The sequence below is a fragment of the Varanus komodoensis genome, unplaced genomic scaffold, assembly GCF_004798865.1.
Source record: "Varanus komodoensis strain SLA01 unplaced genomic scaffold, ASM479886v1 scaffold21, whole genome shotgun sequence".
Taxonomy (NCBI): domain Eukaryota; kingdom Metazoa; phylum Chordata; class Lepidosauria; order Squamata; family Varanidae; genus Varanus; species Varanus komodoensis.
In genome coordinates this window covers 11,056,036-11,080,339 of record NW_025335589.1, presented here as the reverse complement: position 1 = coordinate 11,080,339, position 24,304 = coordinate 11,056,036, and the positions used below count along the sequence as shown (strand labels likewise).

Below are 24,304 nucleotides of genomic sequence, written 5' to 3'. Positions count from 1 at the left end.
GTAACCAAACAAGGGGCGAAGAGAAGATCTCATATGTTGTGTGGGGGGGTGTTGTTTGTTTATTTTTTTTAGTATCTTATGGAAAGCAAGATACAAAAAGTTATGTGTCCTTAATGGTGCACTCCTATGCCCATTTGGACAGAAAAAGCCCTCCTACTTGGATAGATGGGAAATACTGGGAAATTGTTTCTGTCTAAACAGGCAGCACGTTGGGCTTGCTCTAGGGAGGTGTGAAAAATTTGCTCCATCACAACGTTTTCCTAGCATGACTATAGACCCAAAGACAATTAGCACTTAGAGATCCATACATTTCTGAGCTTGTAAGGTTTTCCTCAATACTAAAACAAAGCACTTAACAATTTCCAAGTTGTGCCCAAGCAATGGTTGCAGAATGCAAAAATGAATAATTTAATGGGTTCATTATGAATATGAATTTCCATATGATTTTTTTTAAATGCAAGCTTGTGTGGAAATGGGACAGAATGAACTTGACTTAACCTCTCCCAATCCCAACAATCTTGATGAGACTGGCATACCCATTCATGCCCAGCATCTTTTTGTATAGATTTTTGCCTGGAACTGGACAAATGCTGACAACTAATACAAAAGCCTATTTTCATTTTTAAAAAGAAAGTGTCAAGTTCTCATGATTAAGAAGATGCTTGCAAAAAGCCAGTAGCCATAATCTAACACAGCTTTATGTGCAGCTGCACATTTTAATAATGTATTGAAAGACTTTTCCTACACCAAATACCTTTTGTCCTAATAGCACCCTTTTGAGTACCGAGTAATTCTCAATCATGACTAAAATAGACTGGTCTATCAGCAGTTTCATCATGTAGCCATACTTGGGATATACAGAGAAAATCTGTAACTTACTGATTGAGTAATTTGCTTATTATCCATGGTGGTTATAGAGGTGGATAAACACTATCCAAAATGGAACTACAAACTACATTATATTTAGATTAGTATCTTTAGTGCAAACTCTTTCACATTTAATAAAAAAGTTTTACACAAAAGAAAGAAATGAGAGTACAGAATTCTAACAGAATTGTTATAAATAATCCAAAGTAAGTTAATGGCCAGAAAACCCCTGGTGCAGACACTCTGACATTTCAATCTACTTGTCAAAGGTGATCTTATTTGGTGGTCTTTTTCTTTGCTCACCTGCCTTTTAAAGTAAAACGACTGTCTGCCAGGGATTGGGTCTTTTCTGTGGGGTGGATGAATTAAGAATCCTCTCAGAATGTGACTAGTATTGCCTAAACATTAGCAAAGTTGGCAGCAAGCTCCATCCACCTTGTTTCTCAGGCTTTTAGGGGGATATCTTTTAATAGGTTTTAGGTGCTACCTTTCAAATCAGTTATTCTTATTGTATATATTCGTATCTGCTAGTTTTTATCTTATCTTGTTTGCTGGAAATGTTTTGTTGTATCATTGTGTACAATTGTATGCTGCCTCAAGGATATTCTATGGCCAGAGCTGTTCCATGAATATTTGCTTATCTGGATATGCTTCCCTGCAATCTTTGCAATCAATTATAAATAACATTTTCATACATCATTTGCTGACATTGCCTTCCTTTAAACATCCTGCAGATTAGCTTGAAGCCTGTCCTTTTCAAGCTTTCGGTTCTTCTCCCCAGAATAACCCCCTTTTTCTTCATCAATCCCCACTACCCTTCCTCTGTTCTGCAGAACCACTTTTGCTATTCACTCTGGTTTTTGTTTTCCTGCACTTGCCTTTGTTCATTATACAATTCAGTTCTCCATGGGGGGCAGAGGGAGAGGCAGAATTGGTTTTCAGTTATCATAGTTGCAGGAATAATTATTACAATAAAAATGTTTCAACTGTCACTGAAAAGTCTTATTACCTCATCAATTCAAAATGGGTTTAACCAGTAAATCCTGGATTTCTGCTTTTGACTTAGTTCTCAGTTAATGAGATTTATTTTCTTCCAGAGGACTGAAAACAAGAGATGTATGTTCCTGGCATATATACCAGCCTTTTTATTGTGACATCAGGTGGAAATGTGTACCAAGGGCCCTTTAAAGGAGTCTTATGATTTGGCAAAACCTCTTAATGAAGCAATGAAGCAGTCAGGGAATTGTGGTTCCCAAAGGTGAACTAGAAAAATAAACACTGATATAAATTTCCTTCCTCTCATGAGGCAGTGACTTGCATTACTTAAAAAGAAGACATTTATGTGCTGAATGAGACCTGACAAGCAAGAGCATGTAAAGCAACCCAAGGGCCCTTTTAAAGAAGCCAAAGGAAAATATCAACTTTAGGATGAGGTGATGTACAGCAAAGATCCAATAATGTGTGTATGTTTAATCCATTTGTATCTGCTAGTTCTCCATTCCAAACCTCATCCAATCATATTTTCTCAATTATAGCCTTCTGAATCATTGTCTAGAAGGATAAATACCTTTGCACTTTAATAGTGGATTAGCAGTTGTTGGAAGAAATTGCTGTTTTAAAAAGCATTGAGTGAAGGAAGCATTAACTTCCGTCTAACGTGGTACTTCCAACACTGACTAGCAACAGCTCTCCACAGTTTCATGTTGGCATTTCTTCTGCTCTGCCATGAAATAGCAGGGATTGAACCTGGAGCCTTCTGCATGCAGAAGCATTCCCAGGAAAGAGAGAGGATCTCTATGCATAACTGAGTTTCACTTCTTGTTAGCAATGGGTTGAAAAAATGAAGCAGGCATTTCCAGAACTGCTCCAGTTATAGTGAGACACTGGGAAGGTTGATTCATTTGTAGATGTTTAATCACACCTCTCCAGGAAGACTACACATTTTTATTCAATAAGTTACATAGAAGGCTGCCTTATGTTGAGTCAGACCACTTGTCCATTTGTCCTAGTATTGTTGACACTGACTGGCAGCAGCTCTCCAGGATTTGAAGTCCTAGCCTAACTTGAAATGACGCAGACTGAACTGAGACCTTCTGCAATAAAAAGTGTGTGCTTTCCTACTTAATTATGGCACACCCCATTACTAGGGCAAAGGAAACATTACTTACAAATTGCATCCCTTTGTACATTATCAGTCCCTTTGGCTACGGTAGCCTTTCTGACACAGTTAGTGTTTTAGACTTCTGGCAACTGTTCCCACCTCATCTCTTCATGGAGAAAACTGAGGGAAGTGTCAGCTGTCGTATGATTGCCACTGAAGTGCCACTTTATCATTTAACTGAAATTTCTGGCAAAAAACAGCATCTTACCTCTGTCGCTGTCATAGAGATATGCAAACTTGTTCCACTGATAATACTCAATCAAGCTCAGAAGTGCTCCCTTGAGGTCAGGCCTCATCTGGATCACAAATGGGTGCGTTCCATCTGTTGGGAAACTGGGTGTTATGAAGGAGACATGGAGGGTTCCACAAAATGATGTGATTGTATTCACAGACTTCTTGTCGTAAAATCCAAAAATAGCAAAGACTCCTCTTGAAAACTGTGAGCAAACTGGAAGAAACAGAGATAAGAAAAGCATTTTAGGAAGCAATAACTGATTGATATCCTTAAAAAATGTCTGGTAGATAAATTTCTGTGTATACTAGAGAAAGGCTGAAACTAAGAAAAACTATTTCACCTACAAGTTCTTGAAAGCAGCTCCCCCTTTCCTTCCTGACCTGGTTCTATGTTCTTATCATGGAATAATAATGGCACAAATAATGGCACAAACCCAAGCTAGCTGTAGGACGTGTGTGCTATGGAGACAGGCTGGATCAAGAGATGTGGAGACCCAATGCAATGTCACCTAAGAGAAGCATGAAGTGCTAAGTAAAACCATAGCCTAAGCATTTTTAAGATGCATGTTTTTCCTGGCAATTTCATCAAGGATATTAGAACTAAAAATTCAGTTAATAGTCTTTACCCAACTGTATCTATTGTAATTATTTTTAACCTTAAAAACCCTTCCTTGATATATTTTACCTTTGCCACTGTATAGCATTATTAGCATGTTTCAAATTTCAACATTCAGTTATCATTTTAGCACTTTTAAAGGTGCAATCCTATTCATGGTTAGACAGAAAAGAAGTTCTACAATTCCCAACATTTCCTAGCCAGCCATGGGAGAGGACCATGCCTTAAAGGTACAATCATATGCTAGTTTAGATGGAATCACTCAGCATGGCTGGATGGAGCATACTGAAAGTTGTAGGTCTTTTTCCCAAGTAAACTTCCATAGGATTAGAAGCAGCAGTGACTTGTGTAATAGTTGAATGGCTGACTGCCAGCTTCTACTGTCACTCAGCAGAAATAAAAAACTGAATTTTGTGTCAGGTAATCTGCAGCATAACTCTAAAATGAAAGCAGGGACGAGTGAGAAATCTATTCAGTTCACATTTCAATGTCAGCTCAGCAAATTCACAATTCCCTAACCCAAACATGAATCAGAATACAGATTGCCATTGAAATCCTATATTTCTGAAGTTTATAAAGTCATTTCACCAAAAATGTGTGCATTAAAGAGCACACACAAATGTATATATTTGAAAAATATACAAAAGCACATTCTTCGGGAGGGAAATAATGAAAAATGTCAATGTTTGGAAAAGGTGTACACAAAGCTGCATGCATTTGGAGCAAAACTCTATTTCTAAGTGGCCTGATAATATGTACAAATATTTGTGCAGATGAGATAAAAAATCACAGTCTGATGCAGAACGGATATATGGAAACACTGGAAAACATTGGAAAAATTATAACCTGTGTGAAATCAAGCTTGACAGATTTGTCTACCTTTGATGAAAATAACTTATAGATCCCATGTTTCCTATAATGTGCACAGAAAACATTGCATTTCCACCAAATGACTTTTATATATCCTTAGTGAATGTCAGTGAATAGCCAAATACAGTTTACCCAATCACCTAGCAACAGCATACTACACAGTATGTAAAACCTAACTGGCTGGGATAAGGTACGAAATGGAAGGGGAAATAGCCACTTGAACAGCAGGGCGGGGAGGAAAAAAGTGGCTGCTGAAGGCAGAAAACCTTAGCAAAATAATTTTTAGGGCTTCTCCTTCTGAAGTCACTACTTGTGAATCAAAACCTTCAGATGTATGGCTTAGCCATGGCAAATTATAGGTCCATCCAAGAAGGCTGTTCAACCTCTTCTACTTCTCTTGCACTTACAGAATGGGGCTGACACCTTTTAAAACTAACCCCAGTACTGAGGAGAAATACTCATTTCTGGATCAGGACAGGTCAGTGGAGCTCCCTTCAGCAAGCTTTGCTGATTTTCCCTATTCCAGAAACAAGTTATTTTGGATTATTTTTAGATGTGCAAAGCCCCATTGCAGCATCCCACAAGCCAACTCACACTTGGATACCACCAATTTTCTCCCAGCATTTTTAAAATTTCTCTGGGCTGCTTTAGATCTTCTTTATATGTTTTCTTCTCCTGTACTTCCTTATTTCTTTTAAGCATTTTTGCTTTTGCCCTGTTAGGCATCGCCTCTCGTGCAGCAGCTACTATTGTGCTATAAAACTTGTACAAGGCATCTGGTATCATTTGCTTGCATTTAGTAGGAAATACTGTTTCACAGAAATGCAAAGGACATAATTGCAGGTGCTGCACACTCTGTTCCTGTGCTCTGTTTCATTAAACATTTAATATCAGCATTATAGGACTCAGCAGGAACAGATCCTTCTCTACAGCCCCTCAGGTCGTGGAACGGGAAGAATAAGTTCCTGTGTGAAGCGCTGTGCTGATTATTCCATTTATATTGCCACCTCAGCCGACCGTATAACGATGCTGTTCAGAAATGCCAGGATAAACCATCCCATATCTCTGGGTCATTCAATGACTCTGCAACTCCAGCTTGTTTTCAAGGCGTTCAACAGTCCATTGAGTTATTTACTAAAGAATCCATTGTGCCCACAGTGATAAAATGTAGTTATGGGCCAGATTAGGACAACACAATGACTTTCCTTCACGGGTTGAGAATGGTTGAATGTGAGTTTCCAAAAGCTCCTTTGGGTCTTGACTTTCATCCCAGGGTGGCTATGTGACCTCTTTTACAAAGGGCAGTCCCTTATTAATGGGTAGTCAGGGAACTGCCCTTTGTTTTGAAAGCATCGTCTATTGAAAGAGTTGTCCATTCTTGGTCCAGTTTTAAGATAAAAAACCACAAGAAGGAAGAGCTGGGTCTTGAAGTTGTCCATATCAGCACCTCAAGAACAGACTGAGCAAAGCACACTGGTCGCTTGGTCTCAATCTACCAGGCTATAGTGAGATGTACTGTATTTCTATTCAAATCATGCTATTTATGTCTAAATCTGTGTCTATGCATATTGATTCGCTTATGCAGTTTGAATCAAAAGAAAAGCAGAACAAACCTATAAAACATATCAGCTCTGTGAACAATAAGTCCTTTATTAAACCAATGGTCCACATGCAAAGAAATAATGGGCAATAATTAGGTCTTTGTTAGGAAAAGCTAAAGATAAAAGAATGCATGTTGCACTCAAAGCAAGACAAAGATAAAGCAGCCAGGAAATGAGGCACAACAGTCGAATACCTAATTAGTAATTTCAATAATCATTCCTCTTTTGCAAAAGACCAAATTAGAAAAGTTACAAAGGGATGTTAAAAGCAAACCATAAACAACTATGCATGATGGAGATGGGGAAATTGTAGAAAAATAAAATGGAAAGGAAGGAAACACTCATCAGACAAATTTCTCAGTTGGTTAATCTGGATTAAGGGATAATGCATGAACAACACTTTGCAACATAAAATTGTGATAGTCTAGAAGCTGGTATCCTATTTAATGGAATAAAAGTAAAGATGAAAAGTAGGAGAAATGCCAGTACTAGGTGTTAATAGGACCCTCTTAACAAACTGCCCAAAGTTCTTTGACATTCTTCAATTTAGCTTCTCACAATAAATTTCTACTATCCTTTTCATGATTGCAATATTTCCATATGAAACTTTACATGTCTGTGCTTACACAGTGCTATTTATCAGGAAACATGAAGTTTTGGGTCTTAAGGTAGGTTAAATTAGGCTGCAAGCCTATATGTACTTATCTGGGAGTAAGCCTCACTGAATTTTATTTATTTATTTGATTTCTATACTACTCAACAGCCAAGTTCAGTGGGGTTTATATCTGAGTAAACATGCACAGAATTGTGTGAAGGAGATGGACAGAAAGCTTTCTGCCCTCTCATCCTGCCCTCCTGTAGCCACAGGTGTCCCCCCAAAGCATCTTACGATGTCCTCCACGATGTGGGTAGGGCACTGGGCAGTTGCTTGAGAGAGTGAAATCCCCACCACCACCCAAATATAGCATGGCTCCTATGACAAGCTGAGTGAGGAAAGCAAATTGAATGTTTCTGGTTTCCTCTTTTTCCCAGCACCTTACCTCTTCCAAGGATGCTTTGGGACTTCAAGTGGCTGCACACGGGAGGTGAAGGTGAAAGTCTCTCGTCCCATAAACTTCCTTGATTTATCTTAGGATCTAAATCGGTGATCCAGTTTGGTTGATTAAACTACAGAGGGCTACAGTGCAAGCTGGGCAATATAAAAATATTCAAGCCATGGCTTATGCTTTCATCTAAAGCTGGGAATCATGGGTCACCCAAGTGTTAAATAAGCCTGATGTTGGTTTATGCAAGGATTATTGAAAAGTGTCTTTCAAAAATCCTAGAGTCCATTCCATTCCGCTCTTGCATGACCCATGGTCCAGAGATTCAGAGAATACGACAAGTGGTAGCATGGCTATTTAAATTGTCCTCTAGTACGAGCAATGCTAGGCTATTTGACCATGTGAACTGGCTCAGTATCTGGAATATTCTCAAAGGTGGGTATGCGCAGCTACCATGAACTCAAGAATAAGTTGGGTAAATCCAAGCTGCAGAATTAATTACCCAATCATCAAATACATTATCCTTTCCTCTGATGCAGTATGGCTTTACAATCATATATTACTGACAGTGGTGCCCACTAAATAGCTGATTTATAATAGCATATGCTTAAAACTGACAATTAAATGTCCCAAATAGTAAGGATGATCTTAGAGGTCTCCGTAAAGTCTAGTCCCCTCAGTCCACCTTGTAAATACTAGTCCAGATGTTTTACACATTGATTGTGACTAAAGGGAAGAACATATATATATTTTGGAACTCTACTGGATCTTCTAGAATCACAGAATTCAGTACATCCCAGCATTACGGAGCATCAGGCCAGAATCACATTCATTACTAGATATCTGTTTGCTTGTTTGTATTCTTCTGACATTTTAACCCTTCTTGTGACCCTAAATTTGATCTTGCAACAACTGACACATAGAGGCTGTTCCTCAAATGTAGTGATCCCTGGTGAATTGGTCCCTGGAGACTAGTGACTGTTATGATGGTTTATTCCCCCTGAAACCAGCATCTGCCTTCCTAACCAAGACACCTGCAGTTACAGCACATGCCCTGCAGGAGAAGCTCATGATATGGACTAATTGGAGAGAGATGGTGTTGTAAGCTTGAAAGACTCCTGAGTGAGGAGAACAGCGGAGACTGGTGGCTCTTTTGTCAGTGGGACAGTGTACTCATTCCAGGTTTCCATCTGAACTTTAGAAGTGCCTCCCCTGGTGGTGAACCCTACCTTCAGAATCGTTCCACATCATGAATAGTTCCTTTATATTTCATACGGAAACCCAGAATTGATGTGCCATCACACTGACAATGGAATAACCAGACACTGCTGGAAAGGAAGGTAACCTTGTCTCATGCTGGGCTTGGGCTCAAGGGAGTGTCATCTTTCCTGTTCTTGTTATCAAATGATGCACAGCAATAGGATCTGTGTACAGTGATATACATGCACACATCTCTACCATTCTTTAAGTAAGTGGCATATTTAGAAGTATGTCAACCCTAGGCATATTTTTGGACCTATGGCATGGCAACACAGCTCACTCTAAGTTTTGTGACTCCAGAACAGTTCTATCAAAGCGAATGGCACATTTTATGAAACAAGGCCCCAGCAACACAAAATAAATTCAGTATTCAGTGATGTCAGTCTGATGTCTAACATTCAGTGCAGTAATGAGTATAATTACATGGTACATATTCATCAGCAATAGACAAAACCACATCATCTGTGTTTAAAAAGGGAAAAACATAATTCAGTTACCAACTAATCAAATCCAACACATTAAAGTGTACTATTGGGAGGGATGGGTGCGGGGAGATGACATGGAATGGAGGGTGGCATTCCACTGTTTGGTTATCCCTCCTTCCATGTTATCTGCCAAAAGAAAACAGTGACAGCAGTAGGAGCAGATCAGCCTAAAGGGTTAAGGTTATCAGTATGCCAGATGTCAGGAAGATGAAGAAGTGTGATTTACCCAGATTCCCTGGGTTGGGTGGGTTGGTGAGATGGAGTGGCAACAGTCTGCAGGAATCCTGTCTGATTAAGCAGATGTACCATCCACTGATCTGATTGCATGCTGCTGTGGTTAGGTGACTGGGACTGTGCAGTCCATTGGCATATTTTCCACACTGCTGCTGAACAGGCTACCCAATGCTTGTGGTTCTGTAGCAATTCATTCTTCATGCTGAAGTTGCACAGTTAGGAGTAGCTCTGGACTGCATGTCCTCTGTGGTTTCCCAGCTAGTTTCCGGCCCTTCACATACCCTCTATCCCAAGTGCCTGATGATTCAAAATGGTTTCCTGAATGCCCTTGGGGATTCCTTGCCTCATATATTGTCAAAGCCCTGCCTGATCAGTGGACTGCAGAAATGGCCTAGGCCCTGACCCTCTCCCTCAGGTCAGCTTCCCAGTTTGACAGGAGCTGAAAACAATTCAACAGAAAGGATGTCAGCTAAAACCACTGGAGAAAAATTCAAGATGATTCCAGTTGAAATACGTCCATATATCTTTCTGTTTATCATATACATACGTGAGAAGTGAATATGAAAATCATGCTCAGCTGTTAAGACATTAAGCAGCATGGACTTCCAGTTTGAGGGGGCCCTGATAGATACCCTCAAGCCGATCCTTTACAGGCCCCAGTGCTGTCGAGCATGTCATTCACAACATTTGAAAAATTAGGTCCTGCTGGAGCAATAGGTGCTCAAACCTGACTTAGATGGACTTGCGTTTTATGCCATTAAGGGGCAACTTCAGATTATGTGTACTTATTCAGTAATGTTGCAGTATAAGGCAGGAGTCACATGAACACCGGCTTGGGCTACTTAACTGGTAGGCCAGTGGAAAGAGTTATCTTTGGCAGACCTACACCAAGTTTACTGTGACTATTTTCTATTGTTGCATTAAGCATTGCAGCTGTGCCAAAGTAATCTAAACTTGATGAATCACAGGTTTTCACTGCTTGTTAAGATACATCCCCAGACTAAATGGGAAATCATTGCCAAGTAAAGTCCTTCTTAAACACTGCCATTTCCAAATACTGAAGAAATGCTATTATAAAAGTAGTTACTGTGAATACAGTAACCCATGAAAAGAGGTTTTCTCTACCAGAAGTATTTGCTCTCCTGTTTTATGAGTTTACAATCATTTAAAGGAGATAAGCATCTATTACAATATTTGCAAACATTATTTGGTACACAAATCATTGGCCATTTCAAGTAAATGCTGTATTTAATCTGCAAACATATTTCTCGGCAGGGCATGCCAGGAAATGCAGCCTTTCAGGCATTTCCTAACAACTATATTTCAGGTGACAACAGACTTTTAAGTTTTATTTCATATTAAATTGCAGCGATCTGTGCATGTTTTGCCATGCATTGAGAAGTGTGTGTTTGCTTCAAGGCTTCCATCAAACTACAATAAACTGCTCAACCAGCACTCAGTAATGAATCTGTAAACATTCACCGTGTCCAGCCATCATTGGTTATGGAGTCCATTGTCCATGGAATCTTTCAAATGAATTAATCCCATAGAATGTCCAGTGCTGGAAATTGTGGAAGTCTCCCTGATTCCACTTCCTTCCCTATAATTTACTGCCTTCCTCGTGGTGAAGGAAGCTTGTCAAAGACAGAGATCTGTCTTCTTATACTTTGTGAAGTGCCATGCTCGCTAGTGGTACTGTATCAATAGAATATACAGCTGTAGGCCATCTAGTCCAACCCCTGCAGGAGGCAGAAAATCCGGAGCTAGAGCATCCCTAGTGATGTCTATCCAGTTTTTGTGTGAAGTCCTCCAGCAAGAGGAACTTTTCGGTTGGGTCCTTATAATTGATCTGCATTGATCTCAAGAGGCTTATAAATTTGGATTCAGAGATGTTGGAGACATTATTGCCCTGCATGACTTCCCATGGGAAACAAAGCCAAAATGCATCATGTGACACAGTAAACATCACAAACCAAAACATGTAAAATGGGAAAATTTGATAAATTTGCCTAGTTTGAATAATGGATACAAAAGTCAGTTTTTATTAGTACAGAATTTAGACCAGTGCAGTCTTTATTTATTAGTGCAGAATTTAGACATGCATACCATTCTGAGTGTAAATTATGTCCAGTCCTGCTTATATGTTCAAAAATCCCTACAGATTAGGAACAGTACTTTCGGTGTGTGCATGTACAAGAGACAGTCAGATAATCAGAAATATCACTGATCAGGTGTTTGGAGCATCATAAGGCAGGGGAGGCACAAATGTGAACTCTAGAGCAGATTTTAGAGCTCTTGCTGATTTGCTGACTGGGACCGTGCTTGCAAAGGTCTGGCTCCCAGACTGGGCCGGAAACCATCCCACTAAACTTCCACTTGCATGACTAATTCCTCATCCATCTGGGTAGGGATCAGGGCCAGCTCTCCCATGAAGCAGAATGAAGCACCTATCTCAGGTGATGAAGTAGGAAGGACAGCAAACTTTGCATGTACTCCCCACTGCCAGAGCCCACCTGCAAGTGCATCTGGGCAGGTGTTCTGAAGAGTTCTCTCCCACTGTGGCCTTTGCTCAAGGATTGCTGGACTTCTTTCTGCCCTAGCAGCACAATGGGGTACTTTCTAGAGATCCCCAATGAACTTGGTCTCCGCCTGCTCAGAAAAAGAGAACCACAGAAGCTCCCTGGAAGAGTCATGCATCCTATGGCTGATCCTCTCAGGATGATCAAGAGAACTGGTGCTGCATGGTCCCTCCAGTGCCACATTGGCCATATAAAGGCAGCAAGCACAGCTCAAAAGCAGCCAGTGCCTGGCTCTGATAGGTCCTTCTTTAGAGCAAGGCACTGGGGGAAGGAATCTGTAGGGACAACTTGGGCCTGGCCATCTCTCTACAGGGCCACGCTGTCCACTGTTTATGGGTGACCTGGCTCTTTAGGGAGCAACAGCAGTTTCTGCAATAGTAATGGTGGGTGGGGGACGATGGCAGGCTAGGGAAGATGCAAGACATGGCAGGTAAGATGCAAAGGTGCTCCTCCACCTCAGCTGCCAGGACAGCTTACAATGGTTTTAGTAGGTCTCCCACTCAAGCATCCCACTGTAACTGTATAGTTGTGTCTTCTCATTTGCTTTGCAAGATAAAGCTTTCCCTCAGAATTAGTTTTTACATGAATAGGGATATACTAGAATTTGTATCCATTTTTCAAAAGTACCCATTCTTCCATGTGCATTTTCTAAATGCATGCAAGTGTCAGTTGTATAGACTTTGCAGACTGCATGAAGAAGACCCAAGTGGTTAGATCCGGATGAAAAACCAACTTTCATACATTTCTATCCATCCCTAAAAAGGAATTGCATCAAAGTTTCCCTCCTACACTCCCCCAAAAAGGATGTAGGCAATCTTCCTCAAGTGAAACACCTGGGGAGACTGAAAGAAAATCTAAATGCAAAGAAAATAGCAATATCTGCCAAATGAAAAATATGACAGGAATTAAAGAATGCCACTTCCTTTAGGGTAAACTTTCTGTGTGCAGTGAGCGACTACATCTGAGCACACAGCAATGCTATGATAATAGCATGGCATACAAAATACCAATATTAAAAGGAAGAATAATTCCAATGTTATTTTTCAGCTGGTTTCTTTCTGGTTCCCAGCATTTATTCCTCAAACAGACCTCCCCAAAATTATTGACTCTCTAGATTAAAAAAGACGTGTTTGACTTTGGGTTGTATTTAGTGTTATTCTTCTTGTTAAGTTCCATTCATTTCAATGAGCTTAGTCAAAGTAGGAATGACACAGAAAGCAGCCCTTTGTCTCTTGATAGGAAAAAGAAGAGCATTTCATTACAAAGGGATACATATATAAATGACAGAAAAGATGCAAAATAGAAGAATTACAAGCAGGCAATCCAGCTAAGGGCCACTTTGCATGCATGTGTTTTCTTACATGATGTCTGGTAATGGACTAGTGTGAACTAACTCTGTTGTAAAGCATTCATGATATGGCAGTGTTTTCTGCCCTGTAGTGGCTCATTTATACAGAAGAAGAATCCTGGATGTTGCAATAATCAAGTGATGAACATGCATGTACAAAACCAGCCTCAGCTGCTCTGTGATTTAGTCAAACCTGAACTACCCTGAAGACTGTCATACAAAATATTGATATAATGGCCATTTTCAAACAGAACAATAAACCAAGAATATGAAGAATCTTGCCTAGTCAGGCACTGCACAGCCCGATTGCTCTCTCTTAGTTTCTCCCACTTGTGCAAGTGATATTTGGCCCCTTGAGCATTCCATCATGGCAACAGAGCATTAAGAAAGCAAAACTTGCTTGCCTATAGCTATATGACACTATATAGCACTGCAACTTATATATGTATGTATGTTGGCAGCATGACAGGGTGTACCAAGCATATAGGAGTCCACATATGGCCCACTTGTTCGTGTTCTACTCATTTTGGCATGTTTTCCAGCCTAGGGTTTCTGGCTTGACACACCCAAACAAGCCAGGATTTGTGATTGCACGGGGCTTTGAGTTCCACCATCTTCCATATGGTAGGTTCACCCAAGCACACCTGTTACACAGAAAAATAACCATTCTTATATTCATATTTATTCCACTGTTGCTAAAGCTGGAATGCATGAAAATAGCAAGTTCGTAAGTCCTTTAGTGAACATGGGGTTATATTAAAAAACTGAAAGGCTAAAAGTTGCATATCTTCCCCATTTGTGGCCATTATGTCTTGAGGTTAGGAAATCTCTGACCTTGTTTATGTAAATTTAAGTATGATCAGCATTCCTTGACAAATTTAAATGACAAGCATGAAAGTCACATTTAAGCAAGAATATGCGAACTACCTTAGGCAAAGTACAACATAAAAAAAATATTTTTTCTTCTTTGCTAAAAATGCAACTTGACCAGTGCTCATTTCCCACACAGAATGCTTGTTCATTTCAGATGACATTTTATATTGCACCAAACAGAACAAACATTAGTAATAAAAGGGCACTTGGAAGAAAACTTGAGATTAAAAAAATAATTATAGTAGAATGAGAGGGAAGCTATAGTTACATGAAAGCAGAGCTTTACAGTTCTCACTATGTTTCCAAATGCAAAGAATTCTCTCACATTTGCCCATCTCATTCTTCCTCACCCCCTATGCATTGGGAGAACACTAATTTCCATTTAATATTCCTCCATGGAACATATGAAGTCTGATCTCACATCATGGGCACTTTGATCCCCACTTCCATCTTTCTGATTCCTCCCAGGATCTCAGGAATATTTCAGGGAATGGGAATGGAGCTAGCAGAAGTATCCCTGAGAAACACAAGCTGTGGCTGAAAGGTGCTACACAGATACTCATGCTTCCATTGCCCTCCCACACTTACTTTGTGTGACTATGTTGAAAATAACATGTGATTCAGGCTTTAGGAGGTACCTTGTATATTCAGTGATACAGCAAAAAGTAGATCAGTAAGAGATTTTTGCTTCCATTTCTCATAGCCATGAAATATGTAACAAGGGGCACTTTTCACTTTCCAGGTGGAAAGATGTGTGCATTCCAAATTCAGGAACAATGCTCACCTTTTACTGCACAGGAAGCTAAGTTTAGAATACGTTTTGTGCAGTACATCCACTATTTGATGTAGTAGGATCATTTCTTATGAGCAGCTACCTATTATTTATGGCAAGCCATTCATGCAAGCATATAGGTTGGACAGATCATCCAGGCCAGGCAAATGCACAGATACATGCATTGCAGACAAGACTATGCAAGTGACATTAAAACACAGCCAAAATTGTGTGGTGTGTCAGGCGGGGGTGGGGGGGACATTTAGAGACATTTTCCAAACTATATTGTTCGGCCTACAGTCAGTCCTTCCAGCATAACCAAGGGGGTGATATGATGGGAGTGGTAGTCCAAAACATCTGGCAGTTGCCCATCAGTCATGCAGAGGTTGGTCCAAGCAATTGCATTTTTAGCTGCCACCACAAAGCTGTTTGAACAGCGGAAGTGCTCAAAATCATGGCTCCAAAGCATACTGTCAACCAGTGATGATGAACCTTTTAGAGGCCAAGTGCCCAAACTGCAACCCAAAATCCACTTATCTCAAAGTGCCAACACTACAATAAAATCTGAAAACTAAGGCTTTAGTTTAGAAAAAACATCTCACAACCAGTCCAAGCACATATATATATATATATATCCTTGGCAGTGCACTGATTGGCCATGCAAAAGCTCAAATGAGGGGCAGCTAATGAGTCGCGGCTCGTGACATCATCACCTGGTGCCGGCACTCCTTTCCAAGCATGTGCATGGTCCCTATGTGCACTGTTATCCAATGCTCGGCTGTAGGGGCAATGCTGGGTGGACTTGGCTCACGTGCCGACAGAGAGGGTTCTGCGTGCCTGCTGTGGCACATGTGCCATAGGTTCGCCACCACTGCTTTAGACTAATACTTCTCTGACCACTCCCCTTTCAAAGGCCTCCAAGGCTTTTGTGAGAAAGAAGAGTGCACATCAAGCTATTTATCTTGGGCTTATCTGTGGATGCATGAATACATATGCCCAGTAAATTAATGGCTCTCCACTTGGCCATGATTCATATGCCATCTAAGCGAAAGTCGCTTACAAATCACTGAACACCTTCCAGACCACTCTGGCAGCGACATCTGTAGCAATCAAAGGCTTCAATGGTCTGCACAGCTGGGGATTTGACAGGGTGTTTCGGCAGTGACTCAGCATCATCAGGTCAAAGCTGCCTTGTACTGAGTCAATCCATCCTTCCACCTAATTCAATATTATCTGCAGTAATTAGCAGCAGCCCTCTAAGCCTCATGGCAAGAAGGAATCCCTACCTAGAGATTCTGTGGATTGAACCTGGGGGCTTTTGCATTAAGCTCCAAAGCTCCAGCTTGATACCCATTAAGGACGCTGGGCTTGTCAGGGAACAATGAGAAGTAAGATCAGCTGCTGTATTGGCAGCTGCATCTTCCTTTCTTGCTCATGCCCTCCCATTCTCTCTGGCTGCCATTGCTCCTTCCTGCTCTCTGCTTCCTTGCATTTTTAACTCTTACAAAAAGGGCTAAGTTATACCACATGCTTTTCATGCAAACCCTGACATCTCCAGGAAAGCATCCTGCCTGAAAGCCTGAACGCACAAAGACATTGAGCTGATGCACCAATGAATCGACTCAGCCTCCTATGCTGCTTTATCACTAACTCACTGACCACTTCCTGCTTGTGGTCCACAGCCCTTTTCATATTCCCCAGCTGGGATCATTGGAGGAGCAGGGACTTGCACACAGACAGTTTTGTTGGACAAGCACAGGAGTTCCTTTCCTTATTGAAAAACTCTGGAACTGTCCCAAAGATATACCAAAGAATTGTGATTTTATTATTTATTTATTTTATGTATTTATTTTTTTGATTTATATCCTACCTTTTCCTACAAAGTGCTCAAGGCAGTTTACATCTCCTCCTCCTTCTTATCCCCATGATTCCCCTACTTGTCCCAGAAACTCCATCCTGCTCTGTGCAAATCTCTGCCAGCTGTTCCAGAGATGGGGTCATATCCCTTCTCAAGTTCTGGTATCCCAGGAATGTGTCCTGAGTGATCAAATTATTTAGATCAGTGTTCCCAATCTGGGGTGCCCACATCCACAGGACTTGCAAGATGGCATTTCAGGGGGTGCTACAAAGAGGAAGGCTGCGTCAATTTTTTTGACAAAAATTATCCCCAAAATAAATGTATTTATAATTATTTTATTTTCATTTGGATTTAGTTCTCTTTTGTCAATCAAGACAAATTTTAGGAATTGTCCAAATCCGTAGGAAAAAAGAAGTCATTGAATTTTATGTTCACAATTAGGACTCATTTTACTGTTTACAATTTTTAATAATTTCTCAATTTATATTTGAATTTATGCTCTAAATTTGGCTCAATTTGTTCAATTGTGTGGTTAAATTTGTGGCTCAAAAATTAGAACTTTGATTTCTTCATCTTCAAATGTGATATTGCTTTTGTAGGGGGTGCGAACATAAATCAAACATTTTCTAGGGGTGCAGGCACAGAAAAGGTTAGGAACCACTGATTTAGATGACTTTGGTAATGGAAAGAAAGATCCACATTCATCATCCAAATCATATGGTTGTTTCCTAGAGACATTACTGGAAAGCCATGGAAAGAAACCTATTGTTCCCCTGCCCCTTAGGTAGCATAAATATTAGTCCATGATATCTTTCCATTGAACATCCAACCTTTCATTAATACTGAAGTTATATGGTGGCTTTGTAAGGAATACTTTCCACTGAATTCTTTTATTACCAGGTAAACATATACAGAATTGTCTTATTAAGATATTTTTCTGGAATGGGGGCCTCTTGTTTTTTGAGGTGTTGCTTGGGAAGGAATAAATTTAATAAAGATTAAATGTTCTGTAATACAAGTTCTTCTGCTATTCTGTTACATTTCAGATAACAATGTGCTTTAAGAAAGTGGAAGGGGGAAAGCTTACAATATTAAAATTAATAGGAAACAATCAAGTAGAAAACAACAGAAATAATTAACATCCATAAAATCAACAAAACCAGTGAAAGGCCACAATACCACACACATCCCAGCCATTAAAATCTGCTAATTAATATGTGGAAAGACCTGAGCAAATTAAAATGATCTTTGGCTAAGGCCAATAGGACAACTAATGGTGTCAGATGAACTTTTCTGGGAAGAAAATTCCAGCCAAGGAGCACCACAACTAAGAATGCTCATTGACCTGAAATGAGCAATTCACACATGAAGGCCTTCTCCATGATGTTGCCACCTGTGATCATATATGTGTGAACTCACCTTCATAATGCTTGAAAAGGCTCACACAGTTTTTCTCAACTAGAATATAACAGTCCAAATTATGAGAATCTCTGACTGACCCAACTTGAAGACAAAACTCCACTTTGATACAGAGGCTTTAAAGGACTTCCTTTGAAGTGGGAAGCTTGACACATATTTCTATTAAATACTAATTAATTCAAGTTTGATTGAGTTAAAATGAAACCTCTTCCTAAGCTGAAACAAAGAAATAAAATACAGGGAAGGGGTTATATATCTTCCCAGTATATAATGATGTCAATAATTTGAAAATAGTGTTTAAAAATAATACAAACATTTGAAAACAAAAGATTTGTCTAGATCATGGGTCCTCAAACTAAGGCCCATGAGCAGAATCCGGCCCACCATGCCCATTTAACCAGCCCGCCCCAGAGGTTTTGCACTCACTGTACGAACGTGTGGGTGCACGGCTTGTTCATGAGGAAGTTGTTTTGGACTCGCTCGGAGAAAAAGATCTCCTCACGAGCAAGCCAGTGCCTCACTCTGCGCCCCCCCCATCCCTGCCTCATGTGCACACACTCCGCCCCCTCACCGGCCAGCACCCCCCCGCCAGAACCGCCTTTGCGGCCCATGCCCACCGCTGGCACCTGTCAGCTGGCCCCCTGTTGAAAAAGTTTGAGGACCCCTGGTCTAGATTAATGGATTATTCTAAATTCATTAAACTGTATGAGCCTCCTTTGTAACTGCATCATATACAAAAGCAGCAAGCAACACTGTTTTTCTATGTGTTTCCATCAGGTAAGGCTTCTAAACCGGATTACCAGCAAAATGCAGTTTAGTCTGTAGACAATATTTAGAATCGTAGTGTTTTAATGTTGAACGGAATACTGAAGTTTACCTAGTCCAGTTCCCATTGAATGAAGAATTTATGATAGAAGTACAACACAGGCAGAAAACTTCCATCCCAAATGCCAAATTCAATTTCAGAGATACTCTCAGAGGAGTGCATTGCAGTCGGGGCTGAACTGCAAAAGCTTTGGGGCCAAAATACAGAAACTTCCAGTAACCAGACACTTAAAAGAGGCAGTTTTGACCCTGTAGAACTGGGGGGGAGAAGGAACTGCACAAAGTCCAGGGAACCACAAATGATCAGTGGCTGGTGGAAAGGGCATGGCCATCTTGAAAACCCCTGGAGGGACAGACTGGGCTCACAGACAGGCCAGGCTTGGCCAATGCTCCTGTGGTTCCCTGCCAGCTTTCCTCATAGATGATCGTCCAACATGTGCTTCAACACTTCAAGCACAGAAAAGTCCACCACATTGCAAGGTACCTTGTCCTTAAGAAATAACAATCCAATCAGCCAGCAGGCACATCAGAGACTCAAACAGAAAGAATCGAAGCTGCAGTCAGAAACTTATTTTCAAAGTAGTGCTGGCATTCATTGGTATCCTGCATATGTCATCAGCTGCCATCTCAAACATAAAGCACTGGTTTAAATGGAATATTGAAACCATCGTCGAATGTTTCTCACTGTAATAAAATGGATTTAAAGGCACTTAACACTAGCTAGATTATGTGTGTGTTTATTATTACATTTATATCCTGATGTTTTTCTTTTTTCACAGCATCTAGGGGGGCTAACATGGTCCTTTTCCTGTCCATGTTATCCGCACAAGAACCCTGTGAGGTATGATAGGCTGAAAGTCAGTGACTGGACTCAGAAGACATGATAACCCACATTCAAGGATTGAATATGGCTTGTTGTTGAAATGTGGGTTATCATATCATCTGAATCCAGGTGTTCAACAAGCTATGACTTGTTAATCACAAGGAGCCCATGAGGGGAACCCATGGTTTGTTTTTGGATTATGAACAGTGAGTTGTTCACCATAGCCTATTATCTCACCTCATTGCAGACAACATGAGGTCACAGTTCAGTAACAATCCACAGTTCAATGACAACCCAAACTCAGCCCATACTTAGAGCTTGAGTGAGGGTTATCATGTTGTCTAAACTCATCCGCTGAGCTTTGTGATGGAGAGAATACTAGAACCCAGATCTCCCATGTTCTAGCCTTACATGCTTACCACTATCCCACACTGGATCATGCCCAATATTCTTTGTTATCAGTGCGTATAAGCCTTTTCTTTTTCTTTTTTTTTTGCTTTTCTTTTCTGGATTGACTAATTTAATTGCACTTGCATGTAGGAGGTGTCCATGCAGGAGCTGTTTCATTCTCTCCAGCATTTTTAGTAATCTTTACCCTGTTCCTTAATCTCTAGCACAATTACAACAGTTGCAGCAGGCCCCAGAGAAACAGAAATTGAGTAAGAAGTTTCAAAAGACACAGAAGCAGTAGGAGGGTAATGGCTTGGTCACTTGGTCAAGGGCAAAAGAGAATTGCGATTATAATCCCAAGACACTAATAGCAAGAGACTGGTGAAGGGTAATGTGTAATCAGCAGAATCGCCAAAGGCACAGACATATATAAATCTTCAGCATTTTGATTATGCACATTGTTTTGTGCCACAATGAATCCTCCTTTGTTTATCGAAACACACTCCAGATCTATTTAAGCTCATTATAAAACATTTCAACTGTTTTTAAGCCTATTGTATAGCATCCATTGGGTTGCAACAGTGGAAAGTTTAAGTTTGAGGATCTTAAAATAGGAACACCAGTTTGAAAACTTCATCCCAGTATAAAGCCAGCCAAGAACATTCAGTATTTGAGCCTGGACTTAATTTGTTCTATGCTGGGGTTCACACATGCCCTACTATTGCTCCCAGCCAACCAGGGAGGCACATCTTCCTTATCAGCTGCCTTTGCCTTATTCCCCAAATGTACCTAGAGCCTTCCCTTTTCAGTTGCTGCCCACAACAGGACACACCAATCCTTGGAAATGTGGTCTTTCCGGGCTCTACACAATGGAATTGAGAGGCTGGGACAGCTACTTTGCACCCAAGATGCTATTTTAGTGACATTCTAATTGCTTAAAGAAGGGAAAGAAGGATGGAGAGGAGGAAGCAGAGGCTGATGCCTCATCACACCACCACATTCTGTGGAGAAAGGCGTGGTCACACGAAGCATTAGGTTTCATATGAATGGGCAACTTGAAGGGGCTGGGACAAAGCACCTCATCCCCTCTTTTGTGAACTTGAAAGCCTCCTGAATGTTGCGGGTTTCTTATTTGTGTTGTTCACTTGTTTGTGGAACAAGTAAAAATGCAACCCACCCCCACACCCAAAGCAAATTGGAATTGAGATAATGCAAGTTCATATATTTCTTATGTTTGGAGGGCCATACTCTTGAAGGAAAGCCAACTTGAGATAAATCTGGCAACTCTGGACATCATGAATTTTAATTTGAAGTAAGCACAATATCTAAATACTTTGCTTGCACAATTTTTCCTTACTGCACAGTTTTTACTTTGGGATATGCTAGAACAACACAAGGTACTTAGGCACTGCATCCATAAACAACTGACCATATAAATGTTGCACAGAAGCTCACAGATATAGGCAACAAGCTTTTTTCCTCAAGACTAAGCAAATGGATTGGTTCCTCACAAACTTCTTGCACCAATATTAAGTAGCTGAAAAAGATGTAAAGTGTAGAAAGCAAAGGTGGATGTTTATAAACTAGTACAATAATCAAGATCAGCAGAGTTACTGCAGCTAATACTATGGGTGGATTTGCACAACACAAGACTATCATCAGACTATTGTGTCATGTGGACCCAGCTCCAGAGATCCTACATGGAAGGATTAGTTTTGTGAAACCATGGAAAGAATCAACATTCTGTTCTAAGGTTTCCATGATTCACCATGGCTTCTGTGGAAGTCTGGTCTGAGGATCTCCATTTTACCATTTCAGTTTGGAAACACCATCGAGTCCCTTTGTAAGAATGGCCATGGAAGTGTCCAGTTCAAGCTTTGATCTCTTTAGCCCTCAGCTCCTGAGTAGAAGTATTATTGCTTACTTTATTTTCATTGGCCAAACTATGTGTCCATCTGCCTGTTTACTTTTGGAAAAAGGGACACAGTGCAAAAGTGCACAGAGGGAAAAGGGGGAATCACAGTGAAACTATTATTTTCATTTAATAAAAATCTCTGTGTGGGTCACTCAGGAAGGGGTTGGCAGAACCCACCTCAGGATTGCAGTGGACCAATTGGGAGGAGGCTGATTCAGTCCATAGAAAGAATAAAGAAAGGAGGGGGATTTTATTCATGGGGGCTGCTGGGATGTCTGGCAAGGACAGAGCAGGGACCGCAGAAATGGTGCTGCCGGGATAACCACATGATTGTCTGGTCACTACATTTGGGCAAAACCCCATGCATCGTGGAAACAGCACCAGGTTGTTTGCTACGTCACATGAACCCAGCCAATGCCTAGCAAAGTGTGCTATTACATTTGCTTGTACCATCTGTGCTCTGCCAGATTATTATCAGCATATTTTAGATGGGTATACATTAGAGGAAATGAAAATATATAAATTTTAGGCCAGGAACAGAGTGTCTAATTCATCACTGTGATTCTTCCAAATCTTCTTCCACAATCTAAGAATCCAAACAATTGGATAGGAGGGATAATAATATTTAAGCCTTCATATTCAGTATCTTTCTAGAGTTGTCCTGCCATTTAGTGTGTTATCATGCTGGTATACCGCTGTCCATTGACCTTCTTTCTCCCCATGTTTTTGAGTGAAACTCAAGCCATGTGCATGATGTCATTATACCGTGAGACACTTTTTGTCACTGCCAATGACAGAGCCTTGCTTTTGCAGCATTCTAACCCTAATGGATAAAGAAGGCTATTTTCTTCACAAAGTCTCCCACCACATGTGGAAGGCCATGACAATGATCGTGTGAGGTGATTAGTGTGTTCCCCCTCTGTGCATGTTTAGTTCCCAAAGATTAGGAAGACCTAGACTGTGCTATGCTCTTGCAACAACCACCAGGTACGGAGTTCCCTGTCCGCAGGGAAGAAGGAGGGACATAGCACAATTAGGGACAATGATCCTGGGGACAGTGGAGCCAGTGCTGCTGGTAGGATTTACAAAATAATTCTGAATAATTGTTACATTTTCTTTCTTACGCAGAGTTATGCACAGTGCCATGTCTGCTGGAAATACAAATGGGATGTTGAGAAACGTGAGGTTAAACCAAGGGACCTCAACATATTTAAGAAGACACCAAAGTTTCCCCCATTTTTCAAAACAGGCAAGGTCTTTCCAGAGTCTACCTCAGAATCAGATAAGCAAAATCAAGATGGAGGAGCCACGAGTACCTGTGTCTGTGGCAAAGGATGTTGAAGCTCAACTTTCAGATGACTCTGGCTCTGTCTGACCTGTGACTCTGATGTAACACTTTCAAATCCAGTCAGGTAGCATCACCACCAGCAACATTACAACATTCAAGAGAAAGTTTGCAAATGCAGAAGGAAGGAGTGCCACACACTCAGATTCATGGTGTTCTTTGTTTCCCACTATATGTTGACACAAACATCCAGGTTTGTGGCTAGTACAAACAAGCACTCCACAAAGACTGCAGGCATTCTGATATGGAGCAAGGAGGTTAAGCCTCATGGTTATTTTTGTTTATTGAATGTGAACATGAAACTACATTAACTTTGGGGAAATAAGACATAGGTGTGTACCAAAATGCCAAAAAAAAGTGTTTCGGAGTGAATGGACTGCTTAAAAGCATTTGCAGCTGTGTTGCTCAGTTAGAAATATTAAAATATTTTTAAAAATAAAACAGAATAAAAGAACACCATGGGAATAAGGTTTTCAAACACTTCCCCCACTACCACTACAGTCTCAGAATATGTATCTCAGACATGGATTGAAGTTGGCAACATGAGTATTTCAAACAGGCTCTTGGATTCCCGGTGTCCCTTGAATTTATTGCTAGAAGCTATTCTGTGATATATAATCTCAGAATGCACTGGGATGGGGTGGGGGGAATTTCTTACAGTTTTGCTAAAGAATCCATTGTACTTCATTCAGATTTCCTATATCAAAAAAATCAATAAGATTTTCTTGATGATATGCCATTTTCATAGCTCTTAGGTTCCCTTTCCACTACATTGGCAAAATGAAG

The 24,304-nt window shown here is 40.6% G+C and overlaps 1 protein-coding gene across 3 annotated transcripts in view; it reads right to left on the bottom strand.

Annotated features, from left to right (window-relative positions):
* Positions 1 to 24,304, bottom strand: part of GRIA2 (glutamate ionotropic receptor AMPA type subunit 2) — an 82,706-nt gene that overhangs the window by 36,984 nt on the left and 21,418 nt on the right. For all 3 annotated transcript variants that reach the window (XM_044430694.1, XM_044430693.1, XM_044430695.1), the window contains exon 3: positions 3,237 to 3,476. In XM_044430694.1, the coding sequence (XP_044286629.1) occupies positions 3,237 to 3,476 (240 nt within the window). The remainder of the gene's footprint in view (positions 1 to 3,236; positions 3,477 to 24,304) is intronic.